The sequence below is a fragment of the Maylandia zebra genome, linkage group LG9, assembly GCF_041146795.1.
Source record: "Maylandia zebra isolate NMK-2024a linkage group LG9, Mzebra_GT3a, whole genome shotgun sequence".
NCBI classification, from domain to species: Eukaryota; Metazoa; Chordata; class Actinopteri; order Cichliformes; family Cichlidae; genus Maylandia; species Maylandia zebra.
The window spans coordinates 20,758,620-20,784,157 of NC_135175.1; the positions used below are offsets into that span (position 1 = coordinate 20,758,620).

The 25,538-nt window shown below is 41.5% G+C and overlaps 4 protein-coding genes across 7 annotated transcripts; 3 read left to right on the forward strand and 1 right to left on the reverse strand.

The window, feature by feature from the left end:
* Positions 1 to 5,248: 5,248 nt before the first annotated feature.
* Positions 5,249 to 12,160, reverse strand: ythdf3 (YTH N6-methyladenosine RNA binding protein F3). 3 transcript variants are annotated; one of them, XM_076888141.1, is made up of 6 exons: positions 11,931 to 12,159; positions 11,590 to 11,832; positions 11,144 to 11,168; positions 10,862 to 10,941; positions 9,097 to 10,749; positions 6,311 to 7,211 (listed from the first exon to the last, which is right to left on the reverse strand). In XM_076888141.1, exons 2-6 carry the CDS (start codon positions 11,611 to 11,613, stop codon positions 7,080 to 7,082), a joined length of 1,914 nt encoding a protein of 637 aa, XP_076744256.1. In that variant the 5' UTR covers positions 11,614 to 11,832; positions 11,931 to 12,159; the 3' UTR covers positions 6,311 to 7,079. The 3 variants fall into 3 exon arrangements, with proteins under 3 accessions (XP_004546720.2, XP_076744257.1, XP_076744256.1); XM_004546663.5 differs by lacking the exon at positions 6,311 to 7,211 and adding an exon at positions 5,249 to 6,300 and having other exon boundaries at positions 11,590 to 12,155; XM_076888142.1 differs by lacking the exon at positions 11,144 to 11,168 and having other exon boundaries at positions 6,310 to 7,211; positions 11,590 to 12,160.
* A 906-nt stretch (positions 12,161 to 13,066) lies between these two features.
* abhd10b (abhydrolase domain containing 10, depalmitoylase b) lies at positions 13,067 to 17,637 on the forward strand. 2 transcript variants are annotated; one of them, XM_004546666.3, is made up of 5 exons: positions 13,067 to 13,224; positions 13,664 to 13,850; positions 14,687 to 14,798; positions 16,622 to 16,759; positions 16,850 to 17,637. In XM_004546666.3, the coding sequence occupies exons 1-5, from the start codon at positions 13,131 to 13,133 to the stop codon at positions 17,189 to 17,191; spliced, it is 873 nt and encodes a 290-aa protein (XP_004546723.1). In that variant the 5' UTR covers positions 13,067 to 13,130; the 3' UTR covers positions 17,192 to 17,637. The 2 variants fall into 2 exon arrangements, with proteins under 2 accessions (XP_004546723.1, XP_004546724.1); XM_004546667.2 differs by lacking the exon at positions 13,067 to 13,224 and adding an exon at positions 13,226 to 13,284.
* A 940-nt stretch (positions 17,638 to 18,577) lies between these two features.
* Positions 18,578 to 22,244, forward strand: tagln3b (transgelin 3b). The gene is made up of 5 exons (XM_004546668.5): positions 18,578 to 18,875; positions 19,681 to 19,912; positions 20,714 to 20,888; positions 20,974 to 21,076; positions 21,166 to 22,244. The coding sequence occupies exons 2-5, from the start codon at positions 19,733 to 19,735 to the stop codon at positions 21,305 to 21,307; spliced, it is 600 nt and encodes a 199-aa protein (XP_004546725.1). The 5' UTR covers positions 18,578 to 18,875; positions 19,681 to 19,732; the 3' UTR covers positions 21,308 to 22,244.
* Positions 22,245 to 23,131: 887 nt separating this feature from the next.
* On the forward strand, positions 23,132 to 25,460 carry c1qtnf9 (C1q and TNF related 9). Its single transcript, XM_004546669.3, has 3 exons — positions 23,132 to 23,501; positions 23,608 to 23,670; positions 23,861 to 25,460. The coding sequence occupies exons 1-3, from the start codon at positions 23,315 to 23,317 to the stop codon at positions 24,628 to 24,630; spliced, it is 1,020 nt and encodes a 339-aa protein (XP_004546726.1). The 5' UTR covers positions 23,132 to 23,314; the 3' UTR covers positions 24,631 to 25,460.
* The last annotated feature ends 78 nt before the right edge of the window (positions 25,461 to 25,538 follow it).

Genomic DNA, 25,538 nt, shown 5'->3' on the forward strand with positions numbered 1-25,538 from the left:
CCTTTAAATGTCTCAAAACAAAAACAAAAGAAAGGTTTTGAAGTGACGTAGTTAAACCCTCCAGTGTGGCTAACAATTTTGCAAGAGTGGGCCAGAATTCCTCACACAGTGATGTGAAAAACTCTTTCCAGTTATCACAAATGCTTAATTGCAGTTCTTTCTGCCAAGCCTGGCATTCGTTTTTATTAGATTTAGGGGGCAGTTACTTTTTCACACAGGACCAGGTAGATTTGGATCAACTAAATGCAATACTGTTTTTGTATTTCTATGAAAGCCAAAAGGTCTGACATGACAAAGGACCATTGAATGCTCCTATAGTGTCTAAACATTCATCATTTTGTGCAGTAAAAGCCACACTTTGACCAAAACACACTGTCGAGTGAGGTATATTTAATAGCAGCGTCACTTAGCAAAATCTAAAAGGGCAGAGGGGCATATCAAAGTCAGGTGCATCTCGTAGAGGTAGATTTAAATCTGTTTGTCCTTGTTATGGATGGTGCCTCCCTGTGGACATGAGAGATAATAACACTAACCACAATGCATTGCATAACTTGCCTTTGAATTTTTATTCCTTGCTCCAAGTACATGTACAGGTATAACAAGTCTATACGAAACGTGATATATCAGATCTTTTCACATCAAAATGTAATTTCCTTAATAATTATTGACCCTATTCAACACCTGCATTAACTCAATTACAAAAAAAATATTGAGGAACTATTAGACTGCAAATGACTCATGTCTATTTTTTCATTGTGAGCGGTAATAAAGTCTTTTCAGCTCACATCTACATTATATCATTGTGTTCGGCAAAATGCTCAGTCTCTACTTTCAGTTCTCTGATAATGATATAACCATGGCAACAGAGACACCTTGGGAAAGGGCAGGCAGAATACTTAGACATTACTGTCAGTCAAAACCCTGCTTTTTCAAATGGGAAATAAAACTCTGCTGATTATTTCACTTGGCTTGCTGAGTAACACCTTGAAACTTTGGGCACGGCTTTGAATGGGACGCCGCTGACATTTGCAATTGTTGATGCTCTCGCATTACGTCACTTTTAACTGGTAGCATCTAAATATGTATAAAGAATGATTTCAAGCTCCTCTGATCAACTGCTTGTCAGTTAACATAGTCATCAATTGGACTAATGTTCTGTGAGGACGTATTGAGTGACATGCCTTGGCCCAGAGTATGAAAAACTTCAAAACATCGAGGAAGTGCCAACCCTGAGACTTGCCCTAACCTTGCCTTGAGCCATGTGTTGATGAGCCTTCAGTGTGACTGAAACTTCAAAGGCATTTCAGCTCTCTGAGCAGTGGATGCTGCTTCTTCTCTCTCATCTTCACTCGACAGAATCTCTCTCCAGAAGGACATTTTGATAGTTTGAAAAAAGAAAAATAAATAAATAAATAGAAACCTTGCCTGGCATTTTATTGGAACAGCTTTGACCACTGTGGATAGGAGCAAATTAACTGCAGGGTGACGAAGTCATTAACCAGCTACTTTGACTCCTTAAAAGATAAGTACAACATGACAAGCCATTGAAACAGAACCAAAAGAGGAGTGGGTCTGCAGTGCATACGTTTCTCTGTTTAATCCTACTTATTTAAAAGCTACAGATGTGTGGTATTCACAAAACAGTGGAGAAAGAGGTGGTTTTGCTGCACTTTTCATCAGTTAAATGAGCAAGGTTACATCAACAACACATCAGAGGTCTCTAATTAAATTCGTGGTTTCTGCATATTTAAGAATTTTGTGCACCATCACACCCAAGTAGTAATTGTGAGGGCATTGTGAGGCGAATAAATAACGAGTTTCCCGCTTAGTTTGTCTGTTGTGTTCACAGACAAATGGAGGCAGGAAGAGTGTGGTCTTTTCAAAAGCTGCCTGCAAAGACCTGATGGGGGCACAAATTAACACACAGAGGAGAGAAGTTGCAATCCAAAGCCTACAATGTTATAATTACAGCCCTTTCTTCCTCCTTGACAAACATAAAGGGGGATTTTTCTCACTCCCCGCTTGCATCCTCTTTCTCTCGCTCCTCTCTACCCCACCTCTCACTGCACAGCTTGGTGAGCAGCCATTAATTGCTCCAAAAAGCAGTGGAAGCACAACAAGTGCTTCTCATCCTGGTATAATTGTGTCTGTAGGAGTAGGAGGGCTTGAGAAGAAAGAGGGATTTGCTGCTTACAGGAAAGGCTTTGTAGTATGTCTTGGTAGCAGAGCAGGGGGAACATTTGGAAGAATGTGATGTGATGGCGCACTCTAGTGGACAGGACATTGAAAGAAACACTAACATCTTTTTGTGACAGTTTCATTTCATCAATTATAGTAAACGCAGTTAAACTTAAGCCATCAGATAAAGGAAATCATTGGCCCCAAGATAAAGCTGCAGCTTAATTCTGCATACTTCATCTTTTCATATCAAAGAGTCAAAAAAGAATGTATGTTTATATCTGTTAACATGCAGGTGCAAGGTTTCCCAAATGTCCACCGATACTCTGATGCTGACAATCCATTAAAATTTGGCTCACATCCACCAAAGTCTTTAAGGTCAACTTATTGATTTATTCGTCGAAAACTGACAAAACCCTCATAACTTAGAGTGTGGTGTATGCTGGAAACATATAGAATGTATCAAATAAAGACTTAAAATATGTCACATTTGACTTCTCCTTCAAGATCAATAGATGGATCTGGAGGTCACAGCAATAACACTGCTATATAGAACTATTTAAAACTTTGTTTCTTAATGCCATTGTTTGTATTGATAACATATAGGCATGTAGGGAATAATACATGGTCCAGGTAGTACTGACAGATGTTGAAGAGGTGAACTTATGTAGGAATTCCTTTAATTTTTACCATTAGCATTATTGCTGACGAGTTATAATTGTATTTTGGGGTTGCTGTGTTTTGTTTTGTTTTAGTCACTGTGGATGTAAAGGCGAGTACATTTCAGTAGCATTTGGATCACAGTTTGTGGCTTCTATCGAAGTCAAACATTTAATGCATCACAAGCAACAGTATATCTCTACAGTGTAGTATTAATACTTCAATTAAAGTAAAAATTCTGAGCACTTTTTCTACCACTGGACGTCATGCAAGATGTAGTCTCGAGTTCATCCCAAAGCTGTGAAATGGAATTGATGTCAGGTTTGCTGCAGCCCTCACTGATCTGTGCTGTAACCATTCATAATGAGTGCATCACCTTGTTTCTTGTAGCACAGCATGAATCTACCAGCATGTTTGTGTTGTTGAAACTGGGACTTTTCAGACCTGAAAAGTTTATTTCTGTAGTTCACAGTGCCTGGTTAATATTGACAGGGTAAATGTTGCATGCAGTGGAGGAAAAACTAAAACAACCATGTAAAAGTAGAAATCCTACATGCAAAATCCCTTTTGAGGTAAATTGTAAAAGCATTAATACTCCAAATTACTAAACATACCGAAGATAAATATACTTATTATAATTTTACTTTCATGGTTGGTCAAGTCAGAGTTAGCTGTTATAGTTCGGTTCTTGAGTGAGAAAAGAAGAAAAAATAATTAATACACAACTACTGCATACACCCCAACCCTGCACCCCAACCGGTCGCGGCAGATGGCTGTCCCTCCCTGGGCCTGGTTCTGTCTGAGATCTCTTCCTGTTAAAAGGGAGTTTTTCCTTTCTCACTGTCGCCAAAGTGCTTGCTCATAGGGGGTCGTATGATTGTTGGGTTTTTCTCTCTACGTATAATTGTAGGGTCTATCTTACAATATAAAGCCCCTTGAGGCAACTGTTGTTGTGATTTGGGGGCGATCGTGGCTCAAGAGTTGGGCGTTCACCTTGTAATCGGAAGGTTGCCGGTTCGAGCCCCGGCTTGGACAGTCTTGGTCGCTGTGTCCTTGGGCGAAGACACTTCACCCGTTGCCTACTGGTGGTGGTCAGAGGGCTCGGTGGCGCCAGTGTCCGGCAGCCTCGCCTCTGTCACTGCGCCCCAGGGTGGCTGTGGCTACAATGTAGCTTGCCATCACCAGTGTGTGTGAATGGGTGGAAGACTGGTTGTGTAAAGCGCTTTGGGGTCCTTAGGGACTAGTGAAGCGCTATACAAATACAGGCCATTTACCATTTATTTGATTTGGCACTGTATAAATAAAATTTAATTGAACTAAACTGAATTGAAACGTCTCTCTAGTATAGCTATAAACAAGCCACAAACGCTCAAACTATGACAAGGTGCACTAACCACAAACTGACTGTTTTGGGCAGAATAACAAAGGGTTTTAATCTGCCTGTGTTTGTTAAGCTTGTTGTAATTTTTCGGTTGTCATTCTTAGTTTTGCTAAGTCTTTTTTATATCTTAAATGTGGAGTAAAAAACTAAATATTTGCACCCACAGTGTTAAGTAACTTTGGTTGGGCAAAGCAGAAGTAAATGCATTTGGTTCATTGACCTTTTAGCATTATCACAAGTAAATGAGATCATGAGCTTATCTTCAGTGTTTGATTTCATGTTGCACTAACTGAATGCTGATGCTTTAAAAGTTTGAACTCATAGTTGAGTAGTAAAGTATTTTATCTGTTATTTGTTTTCTACATGCATTTCCCTTTAGTGCAGTGGTTCTTAACCTGGGTTCGATCGAACCCTAGGGGTTCGGTGAGTCGGTCTCAGGGGTTCGGCAGAGCCTTCGCCATGACATGCATGGCTCATTTTGTGCACCAGTAAAAAAAATCACATTTTATTTTTCACTAAAGAGGGGTTCAGTGAATGCGCATATGAAGCTGGTGGGGTTCGGTACCTCCAACAAGGTTAAGAACCACTGCTTTAGTGTTTTGAAGGTTTTTTTCTTTTGTGTGTATCAAGTGTTGATTGGAACACCTTTCTGAGCAGCCTGTAGCACCTGGTTTACAATGAAGCCAATCTCATACATTCCAGTGTTGGTTCTTATACTGTGCATGTGCTGTGTGATCTTAACTGACACGGTTTAGACAGGGTTCTTGCCTCGTGCATCCCTCATAAATATCCAGACATCCCTTGGCTGTTAATTTAATCATATTGTCCGACCTCTTTGAAGAATAAGCGGGAATGATGCGGAAAGGAGAGTTTCTGCTACTGTACTTGTTTATTGTAAGGGGCTTTTGTGGATTTTTTTAAGATTATTGAATGCATTAAATACTGAAAAAAAAAACATTATTTATAAAGGCAGAACACAGTGTGTACACATGTTGAGGCAAATATAAGAAAAGACACAAAAAGCAGTGATTTCGCTAAACATGAGTAATTTTTATTTAGCTAGTGAGTTACCTAGAGGAGAAAACTGTCACATCCTTGCAGATGATGTCTTGCCTTTTTGGAGGAATCTCTGTCAAGTCCAGCAGGTGTTGATGTGGAGGTTCTCCCAAAAGTGCTAAGAGTTGTTGAGGACAGACAGTCGGATTGGGCCTGAGGTACGGTAGAGTACACCAACATCAGAGCTAAGACAGTCAACCATGGGGCCAGCGAAGGCCGCCGATAGTTCTAGCGCAGCAGCAGCAGCAGCTTTCTCCTCAGACAAATGCACTTCAGAATGACAGAATCACAAGGAAAAAAGGGGGTGGGTGGCAAAAAAAACCCAAAGATGTGCACTAGCCAGCACTTGCCAGCCTGCTGCATTATTGTTATCTTTTGGTACACAGAAACAAATGCAGAAAGGATGGAAACAGGTAGATGGAGGATACATCCTATGATTGGCATGATTGTGGCTGCTTCTCAATTATTTCATCCCACCTGTCAATGCCAGCCTCTGTCTGATGAGGATCAGATGGCTGAATACAGATTCAAGTACAAGACTAATTTATACATATCATATTTAATTGTCTTCCGGGCCTGATGAAGCTCATCAATATCCCAAACATTTGAGGCATTTAAAACAAAAAAGGACAAATAAGCTTGGTGAAATCATCTGACTACTCGGGTTAGTCAGTTAGTTGCTCACAAACAAAATCAAAGAAGAAGAACAAAGTTAGAGAGTTAAGGGTATTGGTAGAGGCTGCTGAGGACTCGAAAGTGCTTTAAAGACAGAGTTTTTCATTGTGGGTTACGTTCTTTTTCTTGTGAGACAGGAACACGGGGTTTGATGCACCAGTCAACGGATACAGATGAGTCCAACTATGGTCATGTTCAAGTGTTCAGATACATTGTCATCTTCAGCGGAAAGATTGCGAAAGCCTTTCCTCCTTGTCGTTAGGCAAATTTGATTTAAGGTCCTACATCGTTAGTGTTGCAGTTCTAGCAGACAGCTTGCTTGAAGGTTACGGTTTATTTCTATTGCGCTCCTAGCAAAAGAAAAAAAAAAAAAAAAGAACAACAAAAACAGAAAGAGATCATCAGTGGATTGTACCAGAACTGGAGCAGCAAGGGAGAAAAAACAATTATTAAAAAAAAAAAAAATCTAAAAAGTGCAACATCCCTTTTTTGTAATGGAATAAAGATATATTGAAGCCAAAATCATCTATATTGTCAACATGTAGATGCACTCCTGTGCACAAAGAAGTTGGGATTACACTCAGTAACACTTACACGTCAAGCCCTATAGGTCTGTCAAAAGACTAATAGTCACGATTGTCAGAGATTAAAATACAATAAAATACAGTTTTTAGAAGGCACGTATCAAAGGACTGCCTTTGAACATGTCAGCAAATCTCATTTCTTCACATACAAATTCATATGAATTCTACATATATAAGCAATACTTGACTTATAAATTAAGAGTTTAAGTAATTCTTTATAATGTGTGTTAGAAAATCGCCACAGAATAATTACCAGAGTGCATGTGTTTAAGAGTATAGTGGTTATGCAGCTTTATAAAGAAACCACCTAAATGTAAAGTTTGGCTTCCAAATATTTAAAGGTTAGTGGCAGAATACTAATACTAAAACGATGTATATATACTGTGTTAAATACTGCAATCCAGTATAAACCATACAAATACAAGCACAGCTTCACTTAAAGACATCAGAAAAATCCTGAAAGATACAAAAAAAATGGTTAATTTAAAAACAAAACAAAATCTTCTATAAACAGGGCTAAAAAGCACATACTGCTGTTTAGTGATTTATAGTTGGCATGCTGATTTATTTAAAATACACTGGCAGGCAAAGTAATCAGTCACTGAAGTAAGAAATGCCTTGAGCATTTTGGTGTTTGGTGGGGAAAATAAGTGAGACAGCAAGCGAGCAAGTGTCCTCTGTAAGACAAACACAGAGAAAATGACTTTAGAAGACCTAAGGTATGCACTAACCAAATAACGAGCTATGTTTATACTGGCATGAGACTGAAGCAACGACACTCAGCTTGTAGTAATAACTCTAAAGCCAAGTTCCAGACAGCCATACTCAACAAAACATGAGTAATGACAAACAAATACACAAGGGTGTGTCGCAGATTTAGAAGAGTTGGTAAAGACACACTAAAATAGGTAAAATGCAAGTGGGGCATTGGAGTCAAAATAACCCCCAGAGGCTGATGGTTTTCTCCAGTTTTCAGTCGGAGTAGTGACCTCATTGAAGGTGTCCATATCAGTGCTCTGGGAAAACCACAGAGACCCAGGCCCCAGAGTAACTCTATCCCCAGTAGAGGAGCTCTTAGCACAGAAAGCTTCACAAAATGTAGTCTAGACTTGACTTATAGGTCTATATCGCTGCATGAAAAGGGGTCACATTAATTTTAAAAAAGCGTGTAATTCATTTCTTAGTAAAAAGTAGTAAGAAAAAGGGTTTTCCACCTTAATAATCAGCTAAGACTGGGAATGTATTACATGTATTACAGCTGAGTGGAATTCATCCCATCATGTTATGAGCATCCACACCACAGGAAAGGAGCTTCCCTCTGAGTATTAATCACCAAATTAGTTATGCTAATCAAATCCTGTAACAACATTTAGATCCAAAGTTACTTCTAAAGAAAACACTCTGCGAAGGTGTTTTTTGTGCAGGTAGCTGTGCTGCTTTGACACCTCTCAAAGTTCAGGAAGGATTGGCCAAACAACAGAGAACAATTAACCTTGTCAGCCTTAGGAGGCGGAGCCCTCACTCGGCCGATCCTGTCATGTAGGAGGTTAGGGATACAAAAAGCAGAACGGCGCAGGATGAAACTGGCTTTCTACTGACAGGTTGTTTTCAGAAGCCTGAAAACACTGACTTGAAATATTTATGAGAAAGTAACCCAGCGCATATTAACAAGGTCAGCTGTGAGCAGCCAATACAGCATCAATAGAGCACCAGTAGTGGGGGAGTAGGTGGAAAAGAAGGGAGTGGGTCGTGGGATGGGGTAGGTTTCTAAACGCATTAGATTAGCATACCGGTGAATCTAAGAATGGATGCAGCAGAGAGCTATCAGTGATACCATGTTGTTTGCCTTTTTGGCTGATGTTTTTCCACAGCAGCAGCCTCCCACGGAGTTTTCACTACATTTGTGGTACACCACTGTTATTACCACGGTAACATATTTTAGTTTCCCCAATGAGAAGCTTATTCTGTGCTCGTTTTTACTTACAATCTCACCGTGCATTTTTAGAATACATATTCCTGGCAAACTGCGCCGACTGTGCCGTGGCAATTTGCAGACAGTTTGTAGGCCAGGAGCTTATGTTGGTAAAGGCTAATAAAGCATGAGGAGCCAGTGGAGAGCAGGGGCTCGGTGTTCAAAGGAAGATCGGAGCCTGCGTCTGCCTTTGTCTGGCAGAAGGAATGCCAGGAATCTAGACTATTTCAGGAAAACTTAATGCATCCAGCTCCATTTGGGCAGATCGTCGCAATCTCAGCAGCATGAGATGGCTGATGAGAAATCAGTGTTTTCTTGAGCCTGCTTATGAGTAATGGTGCCATGTCAATCTGCTGACAGGCCTCTGGGAACTTCCATTTACAGCAGACTGTTCATTCAGCAACAGGATGTTACAACCTCTGAGCAGGTGGAACAAGATCAGCTGATTACAGTCTGACAACAGCCTGCAGCAGTGACTGTGTGAAAGTTAGCCTCCCTTTGAATTAAAGGGCGATAAAACTGAACTACCTTGGCACATGCAAACAAGATATTTACAGAGGACAAGGCTCTTATAGCATGTATTATCTCACCTTCCTCAGAGCCTCCTCCTCTTCCTGACGTTTCTCATAATGTGCAAAGTCATCAAAGATTGAGGTGGTATGCTTGTAAGTGGCGATAACTTTAAGCACTTGTTTGGCCTTCTCCAGAGGCACTTCCTGAGTGTCCCTGGAGTTGGTCACTGGCTTGTTGTCATTGTTCTCCAGCCGGATGTGACGCAGCTGGTTGTTGGGCACGTCTTTGATGAAAATCCACTTTACCTCAAACTTGCCCTTCCACTTATCCTGAGACCAGACGCCTGCATAGGCATTGTAGTCCACCGGTGAGCGCATTTCAGCTACGCCACAAAAGTGCCCACTGCCGTTGACACTGAACAACAAGTACAGGGGCCCCTTGTTGCCCAGGGAGCGGTAAGCACCATCCAGGCGCTTGTTGCCATGTTCTGTACTGCACCAGATAGAGTACTTGATTGAGCGGTGGATGTCATCTTCTGAATAGCTCTTGATAATGAAAACGCGCCCATTTTTCAAGTTCCAGTCAAAGTCTTTGGGGTTGTAGTTGTTGAGGGCACGAAGTTTCTCCAGCACTGGGTGCACTTCTCCAGAGCAAGGGGAGGCACTCGGTGGGATTCCAACACAAAGACCAAAGCCCTCGCCACGGTTCCTCGGAGCCACCCAGCGGTTAGGGGGCGGGCCAGGTTGTTGGGGTGGTTGCTGATGAAGAGGCTGAGGGGGTTGGGAAGGAAGGTGCAGGTGTGGTGGACCAGGGGGCAGAGGCTGGGGGTGTTGAGGGGACTGGAGAGACTGGAGTTGGAAGGGTTGGTGTTGGTGTTGGTGTTGGTGCTGAGGCTGAGGGGGTAAAGGGTTCTGCAGTAAGGGCTGTGGCTGACCAAGGAGAGGCTGCTGCACCAGAGGCTGGGGGGGCATCATAGTCTGAGCTAATGGGGGCTTGTTCAGAGAGCCCTTATCATCCCAAGTACCAATGTTCATATTGTGCTTTATAGGGGGTGGGGGAATAGCGGCGCCTCCCCCTATCCCCATGTTGGCTTTGGGTTTGACCTTGGGTTGTGGTTTGGCCGGCTTCTTGGCAATAGCTGCCCAGGAAGCGGGTTTAGGTGCAGAGGAGCTGACAGACGGAGGGAGGTTGCTGGCCGACATGCTGCTCATACCTGCTGTGCCTCCTAAAGGTGAGCCCACAGTTTTGGTGACAGCTGCCACCATGTCTGTACCCAGCTTTAGCCCCGTCATACCCTGCTCAATGCTGCTCAGCACCGGGACCTTACTGAGCTGGGTGTCGCTTCCAAAGCCCGCCTGTCCGTCCGTGATGGCTCGACCCAGCGAGCTCGGGGCGTACCCATAGCTATTGCTGTAGACTGAGCTCTGTGTGGACTGGCCCTGAGAGACACTAGTACCCCAGGTGGAAAAGTCTGCATTGCCCGGAAAAAAGTTGAAGCCGTGCTGCCCAAGGAAGGGAGGGGTGTTTCCCAGGGCACCCGGTTGACTGAAAACACCATCAGGGATGAAGTGTGGCTCGCCATTGCTCATCTGTCCATAGGTAGTTAAGTAGGGCATAGGTGGGTCTCCTGCTGTGGACCAAGCAGCCTCCCCCAGAGAGTAAGGGAAACCAATGGATGGAGCATAGTAGCTGGGCATGTAGGGATCAGACATTGGTGGATAGCTGTTACTCTGTGTGGCCAAAAAGAAAGTCACAGGTTATACAGAGTGACAACAAACAAGCAAGAAAATTCTGTGTGCAAGTCATTTGTCCATAATACATGGTACTCGTGTGCCTCCTTACCTGATTTGTCTGGCCGCTTAGGTAAGGCTCAAAATCATCATCATTTACACCATCCTTTTGATGCATTGATCCGTTTTGCACTAAGATCAGAAACAAGGGACATTCAATACGAGAAATTCAGAAAGAAAGATGTAATCAGAAACATTTTACTCACAGGTTTTCAGCAGCTAAAGTAAACAAGGCTAACATAAATAAGCTGCAGTTTTGAATAGCATGGTAGCTAATTGGACATGAAAACAGCCTGCAGTGCCACACTGGAAACGCCACAGTATAAAGCCTTACCTTTATTTCCTTGTCCTTTAGGTCTCTGAGGAAAAAATACATAAAAAAAAAAGAAATGAGACTAGTATCAGATCACGACAGGAAACAAGAAACACACGCACACTGACAGAGCAGGCTGTATCCCTACATAAATAAATATATAAGTCGACGATCCAGTCAACCTCAGGCTGAAGCATCAGCCCGGATGCTAACATTTACAGGTTGCTTCGTATTATTGACCGGATGTCAAACGCTCTGACATCCAGTAAACGGTGCCGCATTGGCAAACCCACCCGGCTACAGCTAGAGTTGATTAGTAGTACAGTCGGCCTACATTACAGCTAATAGCTATCACACATCAAAGACTTTGGAGCCTGTTTGCCGAGCCAGATCAAACTGTTGTCGGCAAAGTTTCATTCCGCAGCACCGCTAAATCCGTAGCACCGTTCCGCTTCCGACACACGAACCTGATCGACGGTGGTCGCAGACATCCTCCAGGAACCGAAACTGATGGCTGTTTGTGAGACTGTCCACGGCTTCCTCTCTCTCCCTCTCTGCACTTTGGTGCTTTGCTGGCTCGTCTCTTCGACTGTCCAATCACTCTGTTAACGTTACAAGGCGGCGTTTTTTCCCTTTTCCTTTCCTCCTGCCGTGTTCAGATCCTGACGACGATTCGCTGCTTTTGGCTGTTACAAACGGCGACTTTGTGTCTGCGGAGAGGGCGTCAGTTAACGTGTCCGATCCTACCACAGATGGTGTTTATCAGTCAAGCCCAAACTGACTAGTGCCTTACTGGAATATCCCTTACCATATTCCACAATGGCGGATAGGCTTTTTACTCCCGCTTCCGTTCCGTTCTGCTGCTCCGTGACCTTCCGCCTGTGACGCTCTGAGTCATGTTACAAACTGACACTTCACATGACGGTCACAACAACTTCTCGGCTACCATGTCCGCAGCAGTGTCACCCCCTCTGTTACCCCTACTCACAGTAAAATAGGCACACTGCTTCACTGATTGTAGCTTAGCGCGCATCTGCTAACCCCGAGCACTGGATGCATGCGTGAAACCCGCATAGAAACGTTAATAAGTAGTACATTTACTAGTTTTCATAGTATTCTGTTACTCTTATGTTATATTTTCTTTTTTGGCATGTGACTTCTGTTATATTATTTAATATTAAATATATTAAAATAAATCAAACATGATGCATGACACTGCACAAACACTTTTAAAAAACCACTATAAAACTACAACATGAAAGATGATATTTACTCATAAATAAAGGCAGTATTGCTCACAACAGCTATTTTGATTTGCTTGATTTGCGTTGCTTATTTAATTTGTGATCTTTTTCTTAAATATATACGTAATATAATACATAGTTGTATGTAAAGAGACCTCACTGTTTGTTTTTATGTGTGCTTTTTTGTTTTCTATTTTTCTGTAGTTATTAAGTTGAATACATGTGTGCACTACAGGTTTGATGCACACTGATGATTATTATTATTATCTATTTAGTCTTTTTTTTAACAACTTAATGCGTTTTGAGCTAGTATTACTAAGTCTGAGTGTTGCTGTCAGTTCAGTGAATGCACTTAAGAATTAAAGAGTGACCAAAAGGGGCTTTTGGTTACAGTATGCTTGTTTTAGAGAAATAATAACAAACTTCATTTTAAAGATTTTTTTTTTTCGTGATTGCCAAGATGAAGAAGCTTTACTGCACTGGTGCAGGTGACGACATTTTCCCAAGTATTCCACTTTAATAGCCTTTTGAGGTACCCCCTACCCACCCAAATGTGTAAATGTCTACATTTTCTTTCTTCATTATACTTTTAGTGCAAGTTTAATGCGTGGCTTTTATTGCTAAGGCAGTATATTTCCACTGAAGTAAAGGAATGTAGTACAGGACGCAATGTACATCTACTTTGAACTACAACTGTTGTGCGGCTTGAAACAAGACTCGCGGCTCCAACTCTCGCGATATTTCCTCAGTGGTCTCGGAGCAGTATGGCAGCCGTCGCGCTGAGGTCTTGCCGCAGAGGACTTTCGCAGATTTTAAGCAATGGGGGGCTCGCAGCTCTGTCTTCAAAGCGTCTGGAAGGTTTGTTGAGGTGTCCTCTTATGGCAGGAACACTTGGTAACGTTCGTGTGTCTTACAGAGGTATTTAAACACGTCGGAGGGGGTGTGGCTCGCACAGACTGCGTCGTCCTAAAAATATTTTAGGACATGAACGGCGAAATGTTAACTCTCGGAATGCTTTTGCGCCATTTTTGGTCAAATTTGGTAGAATTTCTAAAATGCTTAGAAAGCTAATTACACTCGCTTGAGTAAATCGCTGCTATGTTCCATCGATGTGAAAGAAATGCCCATGCTCTTGCATCGAGATGAGCTTGATCCTACGCGGGGCATGACATGTGTCCAGCAAAGTTCGCAAAACTGAGCGAAAATTCTGTACAGGGAGTCATTAATGTAACAAATTCAATATCAATAAATAATATTCAATGTCAATAAATAACAAAACTAATGTTCTGTGAAACAGAACCCAGGAGGCACAAATCTTCGGTTCAGTATGCTTCACGACCAGATCTCCCAAAGCTGGCCTACAGAAGAGTGAAGGGAAAGAGCCCAGGTGTGGTTTTCCTCCCAGGTTATGGCTCCAACATGAATGGACAGAAAGCTGAGGCGCTGGAAGAGTTCTGTAGGTCACTGGGACACTCATACCTCAGGTAAGTTATCCAAACATATCACTCTGAGAGAGAAGCCCGATGCTGAGCATGGCATTAAATCAAGTTTAAAAAATAAAGCTAAACACAGTCAATCCAAAGCGAGCTATAGGACTGCAAGAGGCACAAATGAAATAAATGAATTGGGGGGGAAACCCATCATCCAACTGATATAGAATTAAAAATAGAGAAATTTGATCTGCAAACAAGAATCAAGTGACCAATAAGTACAGCTGCGTTGTCTTTTAATGTGTTTGTTAATGTTGAAGTTAATAGAGGAAAACACCTCTATATGTAGGAGAGTATTAAAAATATGCTGTTGCTATACGGTGTTTTTGTTTGCACACAATATCAATTTCTATATACCTTTTGAATATACTGTAACTGAGACTTTTTTTTTGCTGGGATGCATCTTTTATATTAGCTGAAACCAAAACAAGATCTAGTAAGTAAACTGAAAACCAAAAGTATTATAGCTATATGGAAATATATATAGATTAATTGATAGATTTAATTAATCCCACACTGGGGAAATTCACTTGTTACAGTAGAACAAATGTCAGGAAGAAAAAAAAGTGAGTTAGAGTTATATGATGGAAAGAAAAATGAATAGTTGTCTGTTAAAGCACGGAGGAATGAATTGATGAATAATTTAATTATCCTAAAAATACCGCCACCTTTCATCGTGTGAAGTCTGAAGTTCCTGGTTAATCAAGTGGCTCCAGTTCTGAACAATAAGAGGCTTGTTAGGTCGCATAAACTTGTCTGTAGCCTTGTATGACTTGCCATTGTTTTAGCTTCAGATATTCACCCACTTTGTGCTATTTGTGGTTTTCCAGGTTTGATTACACAGGACATGGAGCCTCAGGAGGTGTGCTATCAGAAGGAACTATTGGTACCTGGAAAAAAGATGTCCTTTTTGTGTTGGATGAGTTGGCAGAGGGGCCACAGGTAAATATTTCCTAGGCTAATTCCATTGCTAGTTAGAGGAGGTAAGTAATCAGTCAAGTTATGTAAATTTTGAACGGCAGGCTTGGTCATTGGTCCTGCATTAAGATTATCAGGTTCCTGAGAATAATCCTCAAAGGTTTTCATTAGACCAGTAATATCAGACAAACAAATATATGAAACCTTGAAAATAAGGACCTAAATGCAATAGAGCTTCAATCATTTCTTCAATTTGTTAAATTGCAACTATGTTGTTTTTAATAACCTACAGGTAAGTAATGCATCATCACGTTTCATTGTATTTGAAGTTGGCAATTACCAGAGTCAGTCTGTCTTCTGGCAACATTTATAGTAGGTTTTACCAGAAATGCAGGTATGCTTGCCAATCTCATTTTGCTGCAAAAATAAATAAATAAAGATAATTTTATCTTGTGGGATAAAACAAATATTGATAAAAGGAGGTGATTATTTTATTCTAGTATTCAGCATATTGCAAAAATATTAAATAGACAAATAATGTCATGTCGTGAGCAAAGTATTGTGGTAGTATAGTAGTAGTCCCACTTCTATACTTATGCACATGCACATTTGTGATGCGCAATGAGTCTCCTGCAGCGTAAACTACATTTTGGGGGAGAGGAGGGAGCCGCAGGAGACCCAGCGTGCTAAGTAAGGATATTGTTGAGCTACATACGTGTTGAAAATTTGACCCACTGACTCCATTGACGATGCACAATCCTGTAAATGTTTTTTTTTTTAAATGAGGATGAGTCTCATTTTAGGCTGGGAAGTTGTGGGGTCTTTCACTGACAGTGCTGGGTTTATGTCTGATTACCAATGATCCTTAAAATAAAGCTTGAGACGGTATGATACAGAAGCTGATTGGACCTGCAGGTGGTCAGAGGGCAACAGAAACAGCAGAAGTGATGGGAGCAGTGCGTGGCTCCGCAAGAGGATACAATTAAGCAGTACAGGACTCCAGTGAAAGCTTTATTTTTAATTTTTTTCACATGACTGTAGACCGATAAAACGCATACAAAATACACACAACAAAATACCTAAAATAAGTTGACATATGCACATGACATACAAAATATTCCCCAATTCAAAACCTAAAGAATATCTTATTGTCCTCTACTGAAAAATTCTGATCTTATAAATGTACAAAAATATTCATAAGGTCAGTTGCTGAGCACGGCATTTCTGCTGCTGCATTGAAAACCCTTCCCTAGAGTCTGTGTGCTGGAGGCTTCAAATCTCTACATTTACGTGTAAGCTGCATACTCAGCCATAGCTGGCAGTAGCCACAGCTACTTGTAATGTCCTGAAATTCTGCTGTTGTTGAAGGTGGATGCGGAGAAAATCTCCCCTTTTACCAGATGAATCTGAAAATAGCCTTCTAGTGTCAAACTCAGCACTTAACGTTATTCTGCACAGTGAATCCAAAGCTAACAAGTAAAGGCAAAACAGGGCTGGGAGCAGGTTTAGTGACACCTCAATGGGTGCATTTAAAATTCTCATTTGCAGTAACTAAACTGGGTTCATGAGCGAATCAATAACAGAGATGTAAAACCTTCCTAAATTCTACCTCCAGTGTTGCTTTTCCCCCTCATTTCACCAGAAGATGGCACTGTTGCCACATTTATACCACAGCTTTTTTTTTTTTCAACCGTTCTACTGCATGAATGTGTGGTTTCTTAAAAATGTTTGAAGTGAGGTATCCAAGTTTGTTTTGTTTTTTTTTGTTTGTTTTGGGGGTTTTGTTTTTTTTTTACCAACTATCAGTTGAGCTATATTTAATTTGTGGTGTTTTTGCCATCTTGTAGATACTGGTTGGTTCCAGTATAGGTGGTTGGCTTATGCTGCTGGCAGCCATTGCCAGACCAGAGAAGACAGCTGCACTGGTGGGCATCTCCACTGCCGCTGATCATGTTGTCACAGCGTTCAACTCTCTTCCGCTGGAGGTGAGAATATAAAATAGAATAACATGTGTAATTATTTTTTGTTTTAAATATTTTCTCATCTAAGTGTGATATTTCTGTGTTCAAATGCAGACACGCAAGGAGTTTGAGGCCAAGGGGGAGTGGACTATACCCACCAAACACATGGAGGAGGGTGTTTACAAGTTTAACATGGACTTTTTGCGTGAGGCAGAAAATCACTGTGTTCTCCAGAGTCCCATCCCCATTACCTGCCCCGTGCGGCTCATTCATGGGCTCAAAGACGAGGATGTCCCCTGGCACATCTCCATGCAGGTTGCAGAGCGTGTCCTCAGCTCCGACGTGGACGTCATCCTCCGACGACATGGCCAGCACCGCATGTCTGACAAGGACGACATCAAGCTTATGGTCTACACCATTGACGATCTCATCGATAAGCTGACCACTATGGTCTGAGTAAGGAATAGGAAAGTGAGCCAGAGATGTTCCTAAGATTAAAAGATAATGACTTTGTTAACTGGGAAGTCAACCCTCAAGGATATTACCAAACAACGGCATGTTGCACCGCCAAATATGACCTTTTATCCATCTATGTTTTTCATCCCGTACTTCATCATGTCAACATGTTGGAAAATTGAAAACTATATTGTAAGGGAGCCCTCCTGCTAGCTGTTCCCTTGTATCTTCAGGTTGCATTTGTATGTGCTCCAGGTTATTGTATCAAGTGTTACGTTTGGTAAGCCGTTCTTAGGTCTGCCATTGCTGCTGTCTCTGCCGTTGTTCTTACTGTTTGGCTGTCTCTTCCCCTCCTTCCCTCCTCCATCTTTACTTAGAAACACAGTTTTCCTGTGCCTTTTTAATCACTTTTCACCCGTTTTGGCTAATAAAACCTTTGCACACTAGAGTGCAGGTCTCAAGTCTGTGAAAGTGCACACACAGATAACACAAGCAACATTATGTGGCGACAAAGAGCAACTGAAAGCTGCATTCAGGTGCATTCAGAATAAATTGCACTGGGAGATATTAGTTGGAAAATATAGTTTATTCAGAGTCGGAGAGGATTTTTATATATTTGTCTAACTGGGGAAAATACAAAAAGTCACACCCGAACGTATATCAGCACCATTACTAAGTAGGGTTAAGAATATAGTGATACTTGTACAATGTAAATTGTCAGTGCGAGCAGAAACCAAGAGTTTTTGGTTTCTTTGTATTTGCACAACATTTCTGTTACATAACTCCGGCCTGCTGAAAGGAGCCACTGAGCTGTTGATTATTAACATGTAACTGGCCACTGGGTGCTCTATGCTCAATGGGGTGAAACCAACCACTTGGGAGCTCTCAGGTCCACATAACTGCAGCAGTGACCTTTAACTTATGGCTGAGCTGGGTATACAGTCATCTGGCATGCTTAAACTAAACTCAGATGTCAGCTTGTGACTGTATTAATAAATTACATTTACTGTGTTGCTCCTGCTTGGACAGAAGTGTCCCATATTTTAGTTATGTTACCGTGTAGCTGGATCAAGTAAAAAAGAACACTGTTCAAGTTGAACCATGGTGCTCATCCAAGATAAAGCTCAAATTCAATTAGCTATAATGAATGGGTCCCAGTGCTGAAATCAAACAGTCTCTGCACTGTGCAGAAACCCAGGAGGTAGACCAGCACTTTAAAGAACACAACATAGACAACTGTTGTTGAGCAAGTCAGTGTAGCTGCCAACTGATCAGCTATGATGAAATAAAAGAGGATTATCTTGTTTGCTGTGATCTCCATCTACTATTGCCTTAAAGTCGCAGGCGGTAGTTCAAAGATTTGATTTGACACCATCATGTGCCTCTGCTTTGACGAGGATCCGTTCAATGCCGAATGAGCTGAGCGTGCACTACAGTGACCACTATCCTGGAGCGCAGTCACGTCGCAGTCTGTGCTGAGAGTGACTCTGGGGACACCTCCCGGGGGAGCTGCCATATAAAACCAGTGGCTCGCTCCTCCCGGACAAAGTGAGGTCCAGCCTCGTGCCATCAGCACGGATGCTTCAGCACTTCAGCATCCTCAGCCTCAGCTCAGCTTTAGCTCAGCGGAATTAACGCATCGGATACGGGACGAATCTGACCTTTCTCCCTGCTGTCCTCAGTAGTAAGTGCATCATTGCTTTTCACCCCCTCGATAAAAACGCTGTGAGTGCATGACTTTTGCAGCATATAATGCATATATGCAAACAATGCGGCGTCACGGCTGCCATGTGAGCTTTGGACGGCTCCCTTTCTGTTTTAACAAGCTGCAGAATGCGTAGCAATGTGGCATGGTGTTATCAGGTAACGGGACTTTATGTTTCATGCATTACATTTAAGTTTACTGCGCACTTTGTGAACGCTGCAGTGAACGGCAGGTGATGTATTCCCAAAACGCTTATGCGTAAAAGGGGACTGACGTAATTAAATTAAACTCTATTGCAGCTAAAAATAGCGCAACGTGAACTTCTGTATATTGTTGGAAGCTCCCTTTTAAAAATGAAAAAAAAAGGATATAAACTTTTCGTGAAAATACATTTGATTATTTAATTTGCGTCATGTTGCCTACGCGGAGGTTATACTTGAACGGACATCAAGTACAGCGCATCTTTGCGCTCGGTGTGCCGGAAACGGGATTCATCGTTGCCATAGCAATAAGAGGGCTTGTCCGTGTTCTGGGCGGCAGTGAGAGGACCACACCCATTCTGTGCTAGAGGCTCCAAAGATGTCTCTGGGTGGACCGATGGATGGGAAGCGAGACGTGTGCTGATGTGGCTTTTATCTAAACATTAACATTTTGTTTTATTTAAAAGAATATTGTAACCAATATGGAAAATTGATTTAGATCAGACAAAATGGTAACATAAAATATAACATGAGAAGATTGCACTGGTGCAATGATTGATGATGAAATCGTTTGTTCTCTTCAGGCAAATTGCACACTGCATAGAAAATATATACTAGATTCCTGGGAGACCCACAATGGCAAACAGAGGGCCCAGTTACGGACTGAGTCGAGAGGTGCAGGAGAAGATTGAGCAGAAGTATGATCCTGACCTGGAGCAAAGGTTGGTCGATTGGATAATTGCACAGTGCGGAGGAAACCTGGAGAAACCACAGCCGGGAAAGCAGAACTTCCAGAAATGGCTGATGGATGGAACAGTGAGTGTCTGCAGCATAGTTTTCTGCTTGAAATAGAAGCTAGCCTTAAATAATTTAGGATAGCTCTGTGAGATTTAAAGAGCTCAAGGTTGGCAAAAGTCTAAAAAAAAAGTTTTTTAAATTTTTTATATACTAAAAATATAAAATATAAATATATTAATATTCTCTTTTTATTAGAATTTCTTTATGTACTATTGGCTAAGTTGCAATTAGGTTGTTAAAAGAATACTTGTGTTTTGTGTTATTGATAAGTCACTGATAGCAAACGGCAGTTTGAAAATTGCTAACTACTATGGCTATACTGATCTCTGTAAGCCTCTGATTTAAAAACTCCTCTATCTTCACAGTGAAGATGCTTACCAGTGCACCCTTCACTTTGCTGTCTTTTGCCATGCTCTTTAGCTGACTAATGCTAAAAAAAAAATACTTAGAGAAAACAATCATATGACGCAGATACATCAATTTATGACCTAATAATTAACTCTAGAGATAAGAGTGTAATGCAATCAGAGGCCATTGCATGTTCACAGCAAAGTGACTCAGACTTTTTGTGAATTAGAAGACACTCTTCCTCTCCAGAGACCACACTTCTTCTCGAAATTAAGCTGTTACTAAAGTACAAATTGGAAAGGGAAGATAAGACTACAACCCAGAATAAAAATGTCCATATTAGATTAGGCGTGTCAAATGACAATGTCTTTGGGTGAGCTATTCCTTTAAGAACCATGAGTCATTAGTATGGTATGGTCAGTATGTCGGTTGATGACAGTCAATGCAGATTCCTGACCTCTTTTGTCCCAGATTCTCTGTAGACTCATCAACAGCCTTTATCCGAGGGGGAAGGAACCCATCAAAAAGATCCCAGAGTCTCAGATGGCCTTTAAACAAATGGAGAAGATCTCCCAGTTCCTGCAAGCCGCAGAAGCTTATGGAGTCACAACCACTGACGTCTTTCAAACTGTAGATCTCTGGGAGGGTAAACTCTATCTTCTGATGCAGTCATGTTTACTCTATTTAATAGTCACCAGATGATTTACAAAATGTTTACAATCTGGCTACAGGAAAAGACATGGCAGCAGTCCAAAGGACCCTAATGGCTCTGGGGAGTTTGGCTGTCACCAAAGATGACGGTCAATACAGAGGCGATAGAGACTGGTTCCACAGGTGGATACACAGCGAAGCAAAACAAAAAGAACTCAATATCTTCACAACTGCACAGCTAATCCTGTAACCATATTGCTGTTTCTATTCAGGAAAGCCCAGGGGTACCGAAGAGAATTCACCGACGAGCAGCTACGCCAAGGACAGAGTTTAATTGGCCTCCAAATGGGCAGCAACCGTGGGGCTTCCCAGTCTGGTATGACAGGCTATGGCATGCACCGTCAGATCATGTAGACCCATTACTACCCTTGCTGTTCTGCTTCCAGACCTTACTCTCTCCTAACACCACAAATATTGTAGCCCCAAAAACCTTCCTAAGCTTCGTAGCACCTGCCACGTTAACCTCAGTTTCCCTGAAAGTGCTGCTTTTTCCAGATAGTGTTTTATTCACACTTTGAAAAAAATGATGTCAGATGCTGTAGCTCTCCTTCTTTGGACTCTCCTTCCCTTCCTCTCTCCCAGGATGTCACGTGCTGTTTCCTAACTATCACTCTTAACTCCATTTGGTTACTTTTCAGGTCCAGATGTTTACTTTACATGGAACTCAGTGTTTCAGCATCGGTTTAGTCTTGCAAAGTGTTTAAATAAAATCTCTATACAATGCAAGTCATCAGAGTTGTACATATATTTACGGAAGTACTGTAAGCCACTGTTAGAGCATGCCGTATGCTATGCATTTTTAATTATCGACACATTACATTTCTTTGCTTGTTTTAGGATGGCTACTGTTACCCTGTAATTATTTAGCCTTAAACCTAATGGAACTTAATGACTGACGATGTCTCTGCTATCTTGTCTGAAGACTTGTTGCAGTATCCTCTGTAACCAAATCAACCTCACGTGGTGCCTGGTTATGGGACTACAAAGACTGGGTCCTGATATACTGGCCTCAAATTATAAATGAGAGTCATTCATTCTGAGCCATGCCCTTGTTATTTGTTTGTTAGATTACATATTGTACTGTGTCTCTTTTGTGCGCAACAAGCAAGTAAATGTGCAGTAGCCAACATGTACAACAGTGGACTTTTCATCTCTGATGCCAGTTGATTACACTGCTTGAATGTGCCCTTTTATGTGTATTATATTTTTAAAATATATTTATATCTGGAAGCCTGTAAGAAGAATTATTTAAAAAAAATAAAATAAAATAAAATAAAGTACACTATGATAAGAGGTATTTGTGTCAGTTTTTACAAAGCAAAAGTTGAGCAACTGCTGTGTACTCAGGGTGTTGGGTGAATTTTTCTTTTCCCCGTTATCTTGGTTTTATGTTCCAGCTCCTCCCTCATGCCCATCCCTCTCTTCTCTGCTCACTGTACACAATCTAATAAAGCATATGCTGTGCAGCATAATGATTAGGCTGCTTGTTTCTGATTCAAGCCTGTGTGCCAGCAAACCTTTGCCTTGCTGAGTAGACTTCAGTCAGATATTAAATCCCTCCCTGCTCCTGTAACGCCCTTTAATAGATGATCTTACCACTGTAAGAACAAAGACTAGAACTACTTCAAAGTGTGTGTAACCTTCATATCCTTTTATTCTGTCCATTTTGATCCATTTTGATACTTAACAAAATGCAATTATAGTGACGCCTTTTTGAAGTGTCCTGGTATGTAATGTTTAGACTACAAAAGGTCACGTTTATTTCAGTGATCCAGTTTATGGGGTCATTTGCTTGCATCTGTTTGGCTGCTAAATGGCACATATGCGAAATACATGCTTTAACTGACATTTTAGTTTGCTATTAACAGCCAGTCTACTGTCCATTCATAGTACCATTTATTTAATTGCTTAATAAAAACTTGGTATCTTCTGGTGTGGCAGCATATATTCTCAATATGTAATTATTTGGTTAAGGTTAATATCTTGTTTGCTTCACTATATAGGCACTTCATGTCAACTATGTGGCCTTCTGCATGTGTGGCCCTCAAGGGCTCTTTGAGTGTAAGCTTATTATTAGCCTTGGCTAGACTGGAGAAGAGGTGATGTGTGACCAGTGTGGCAGGCTCAATGAGTAAACCAAAAACAACAAAGAGACCAATGGCTTTGAGAGGTCTAAGGTCAATCTCGTCTGAAACTGTCTCTCAGCTTGTGTTTTCTGTAGCTGATATCTTTTCTTCTTTCATTGTGCATGCCAGCTTTTAAGTTAAACGTGCTGCAACAAGGCTAGCTATGCATTAGATTGAGACTTCAGGCTTATTTGTTGTGGGAAATTGATTTCATTAGACAGGTAAAACTGGTAAAATGTTGCAGACAAGGTTTAGGATCGCTTTACTGCTCCTCGTCTTGGCATTCAGATGTGTTGCACAGCAAGAAACCCAAAGTAAAGGCTGTGTCTGTGGATATCCTGGAATACCAGGTGATCCCGGGAACAATGGCATGCCTGGCAGAGATGGCCGCGACGGACTCCGAGGTGACAAAGGTGATCGAGGTAAGTTTACAAGAGAAACTTTATTTATTTATTTATTTTTGCATGTTTTAGGTGCCACCTTCACAGTTTATAATAACGTTATAATTCATCAATCATTGTTGGAAAGGTGAACTTGGACCTACTGGGCTAGCAGGCAATCATGGGCACAAGGGAGACAAAGGGGAACCTGGTATGTGTCTTTACGATACACTATGTGCACCTATATGTGTATTTATCTGCAAATGGAGTCACAACCACTGTCATTTATTAATGCAATTTATCAAAATGTTTGCACTGTATGTAACTTGCAATATGTTACTGCACTGTAAACACCATACCTACAGTTCAAAGAAGGTTTATTGTGTGCTTATTATTTACAGGTGCAACTGGTCCAGCAGGGCTCAAGGGGAAAAGAGGAGATAATGGCGATAGGGGCCTTCCTGGGAAAATGGGACCACAGGGAGTGCAAGGGCCTGTTGGCCTCAAAGGAAATAAAGGAGAGCTTGGGCTCCCTGGGCCCCCAGGACCTGAAGGACATTTAGGGCCACCCGGACCACAGGGTGAAAAAGGGGAAACTGGCCTCCAAGGTGACAGAGGCATTCCAGGGCCATTGGGACCACCTGGCAGGCCAGGTCCCAAAGGGGACATGGGTTTTCCAGGTAACAAAGGAAACATTGGTTATCGTGGGGATAGAGGAGCTCGAGGTGAAAAGGGCGATAGGGGTGAAAAGGGAGACGAAATTGTTGTTTCCAAAAGTGCTTTCTCCGTAGGACTCAGTGCTCAAACTAAACTCCCAGCAGCTAATGCACCGATCCGGTTTGACAAGATTATTTACAATGAGCAGAATCATTACGATCCACAAACAGGGAGATTCACTTGCTCCGCGGCAGGTGCTTACTTCTTCACATACCACATCACTGTATTTTCCCGAAATGTGAAAGTGGCCCTCGTGAAGAACGGTGCAAAAATCATCCACACCACTGACAACTACCAGGGCAGCGAGGACCAGGCAGCAGGGGGAGCTGTGCTGCATCTGGGGATCGGGGACAAGGTGTGGTTGCAGGTGGTTGGAGGAGAGCCATTTAATGGGCTCTTTGCTGATGAGGATGACGACACTACATTCTCTGGGTTTTTGATCTTTGAGGCTTAATTAAGGGATCATTTATAATTACTATGACTAGAAACAGTAAAATGCAGAAGAACAGTACAAGTCAGTAGGATTCAACATGTCAACAAATTCTAATTAAATGAAATTCAAGTTTATGTATGTAGCACAAACTCACAACAACAGTTGCTTCAAGGTGCTTTATTGTGTAACAACAACAGAGAGAAAACCCAACAATCATACAGCCTCTATGAACAAGCACTTGGCGACAGTGGGAAGGAAAAACTCAATTTTAACAGGAAGAAACATACATTTAAGTCTAAAATGCCTGTTGCAATGGTATAATGTAACTAATTTATTCAAGTACTGTATAAATGTGAATTGTCACTTCAGTATTTTAATGCTGTTGTGTGACTCCTTCTCCACCAAGCTAACGACACACTTTTCTATATAAGGCATTTACACTGCTCATTAAAATTTAACATGTAAAGCAAGTGAGGGTGTTGTTGAGATTGAACTGGTTGTTGTAGATTAAACTACACAAGAAAGCTGGTTCAAAATTCTTCTTAAACATTAACACGGATGACAGTCACCCAGGATTATTGTGCTCTATAACAGATATAGCAATCAAAAGAGGAATTTGTTTTTACATTCCTTGCTTCCTTAAAAGCTTTTATAGGAAACTTTGACACGTTTTTGAGTGCTTTTACACCATCTACTGCTACTTTTATTAAACATCATGATTTTCCAAGCACTTCTGAAATTCTGTGTGGGTTCTTTTTATTCTTTTTTGTTTTTAGGACATGAAATTCTGCTGACATGTGAGCATTGATCACATGAAAACAAACAGTGATATTAAACACTGTACAAAGGTTGACTGAGCTCTGTGTTATTTCTGTAACCTGTTTACTCTCTCAGAACAAAGGGGAGCGACAATCACTCAGTCCCTTCTT

Excerpts from the sequence above, each read along its gene's own strand:
- ythdf3 (XM_076888141.1), bottom strand. The coding sequence starts at position 11,613 with ATGTCTGCGACCACCGTCGATCAG. Across the intron at positions 10,942-11,143 it reads TAAAGGACAAGGAAATAAAG|TGCAAAACGGATCAATGCAT; the intron begins GTAAGGCTTTAT and ends TTCTGATCTTAG. Across the intron at positions 10,750-10,861 it reads TAAGCGGCCAGACAAATCAG|AGTAACAGCTATCCACCAAT; the intron begins GTAAGGAGGCAC and ends TTGGCCACACAG.
- abhd10b (XM_004546666.3), top strand. The coding sequence starts at position 13,131 with ATGGCAGCCGTCGCGCTGAGGTCTTGCCGCAGAGGACTTTCGCAGATT. Across the intron at positions 13,851-14,686 it reads CTGGGACACTCATACCTCAG|GTTTGATTACACAGGACATG; the intron begins GTAAGTTATCCA and ends GTGGTTTTCCAG. Across the intron at positions 16,760-16,849 it reads TCAACTCTCTTCCGCTGGAG|ACACGCAAGGAGTTTGAGGC; the intron begins GTGAGAATATAA and ends GTTCAAATGCAG.
- tagln3b (XM_004546668.5), top strand. The coding sequence starts at position 19,733 with ATGGCAAACAGAGGGCCCAGTTACGGACTGAGTCGAGAGGTGCAGGAG. Across the intron at positions 19,913-20,713 it reads AATGGCTGATGGATGGAACA|ATTCTCTGTAGACTCATCAA; the intron begins GTGAGTGTCTGC and ends CTTTTGTCCCAG. Across the intron at positions 21,077-21,165 it reads GATAGAGACTGGTTCCACAG|GAAAGCCCAGGGGTACCGAA; the intron begins GTGGATACACAG and ends GTTTCTATTCAG.
- c1qtnf9 (XM_004546669.3), top strand. The coding sequence starts at position 23,315 with ATGTTGCAGACAAGGTTTAGGATCGCTTTACTGCTCCTCGTCTTGGCA. Across the intron at positions 23,502-23,607 it reads AGGTGACAAAGGTGATCGAG|GTGAACTTGGACCTACTGGG; the intron begins GTAAGTTTACAA and ends ATTGTTGGAAAG. Across the intron at positions 23,671-23,860 it reads GGGAGACAAAGGGGAACCTG|GTGCAACTGGTCCAGCAGGG; the intron begins GTATGTGTCTTT and ends TATTATTTACAG.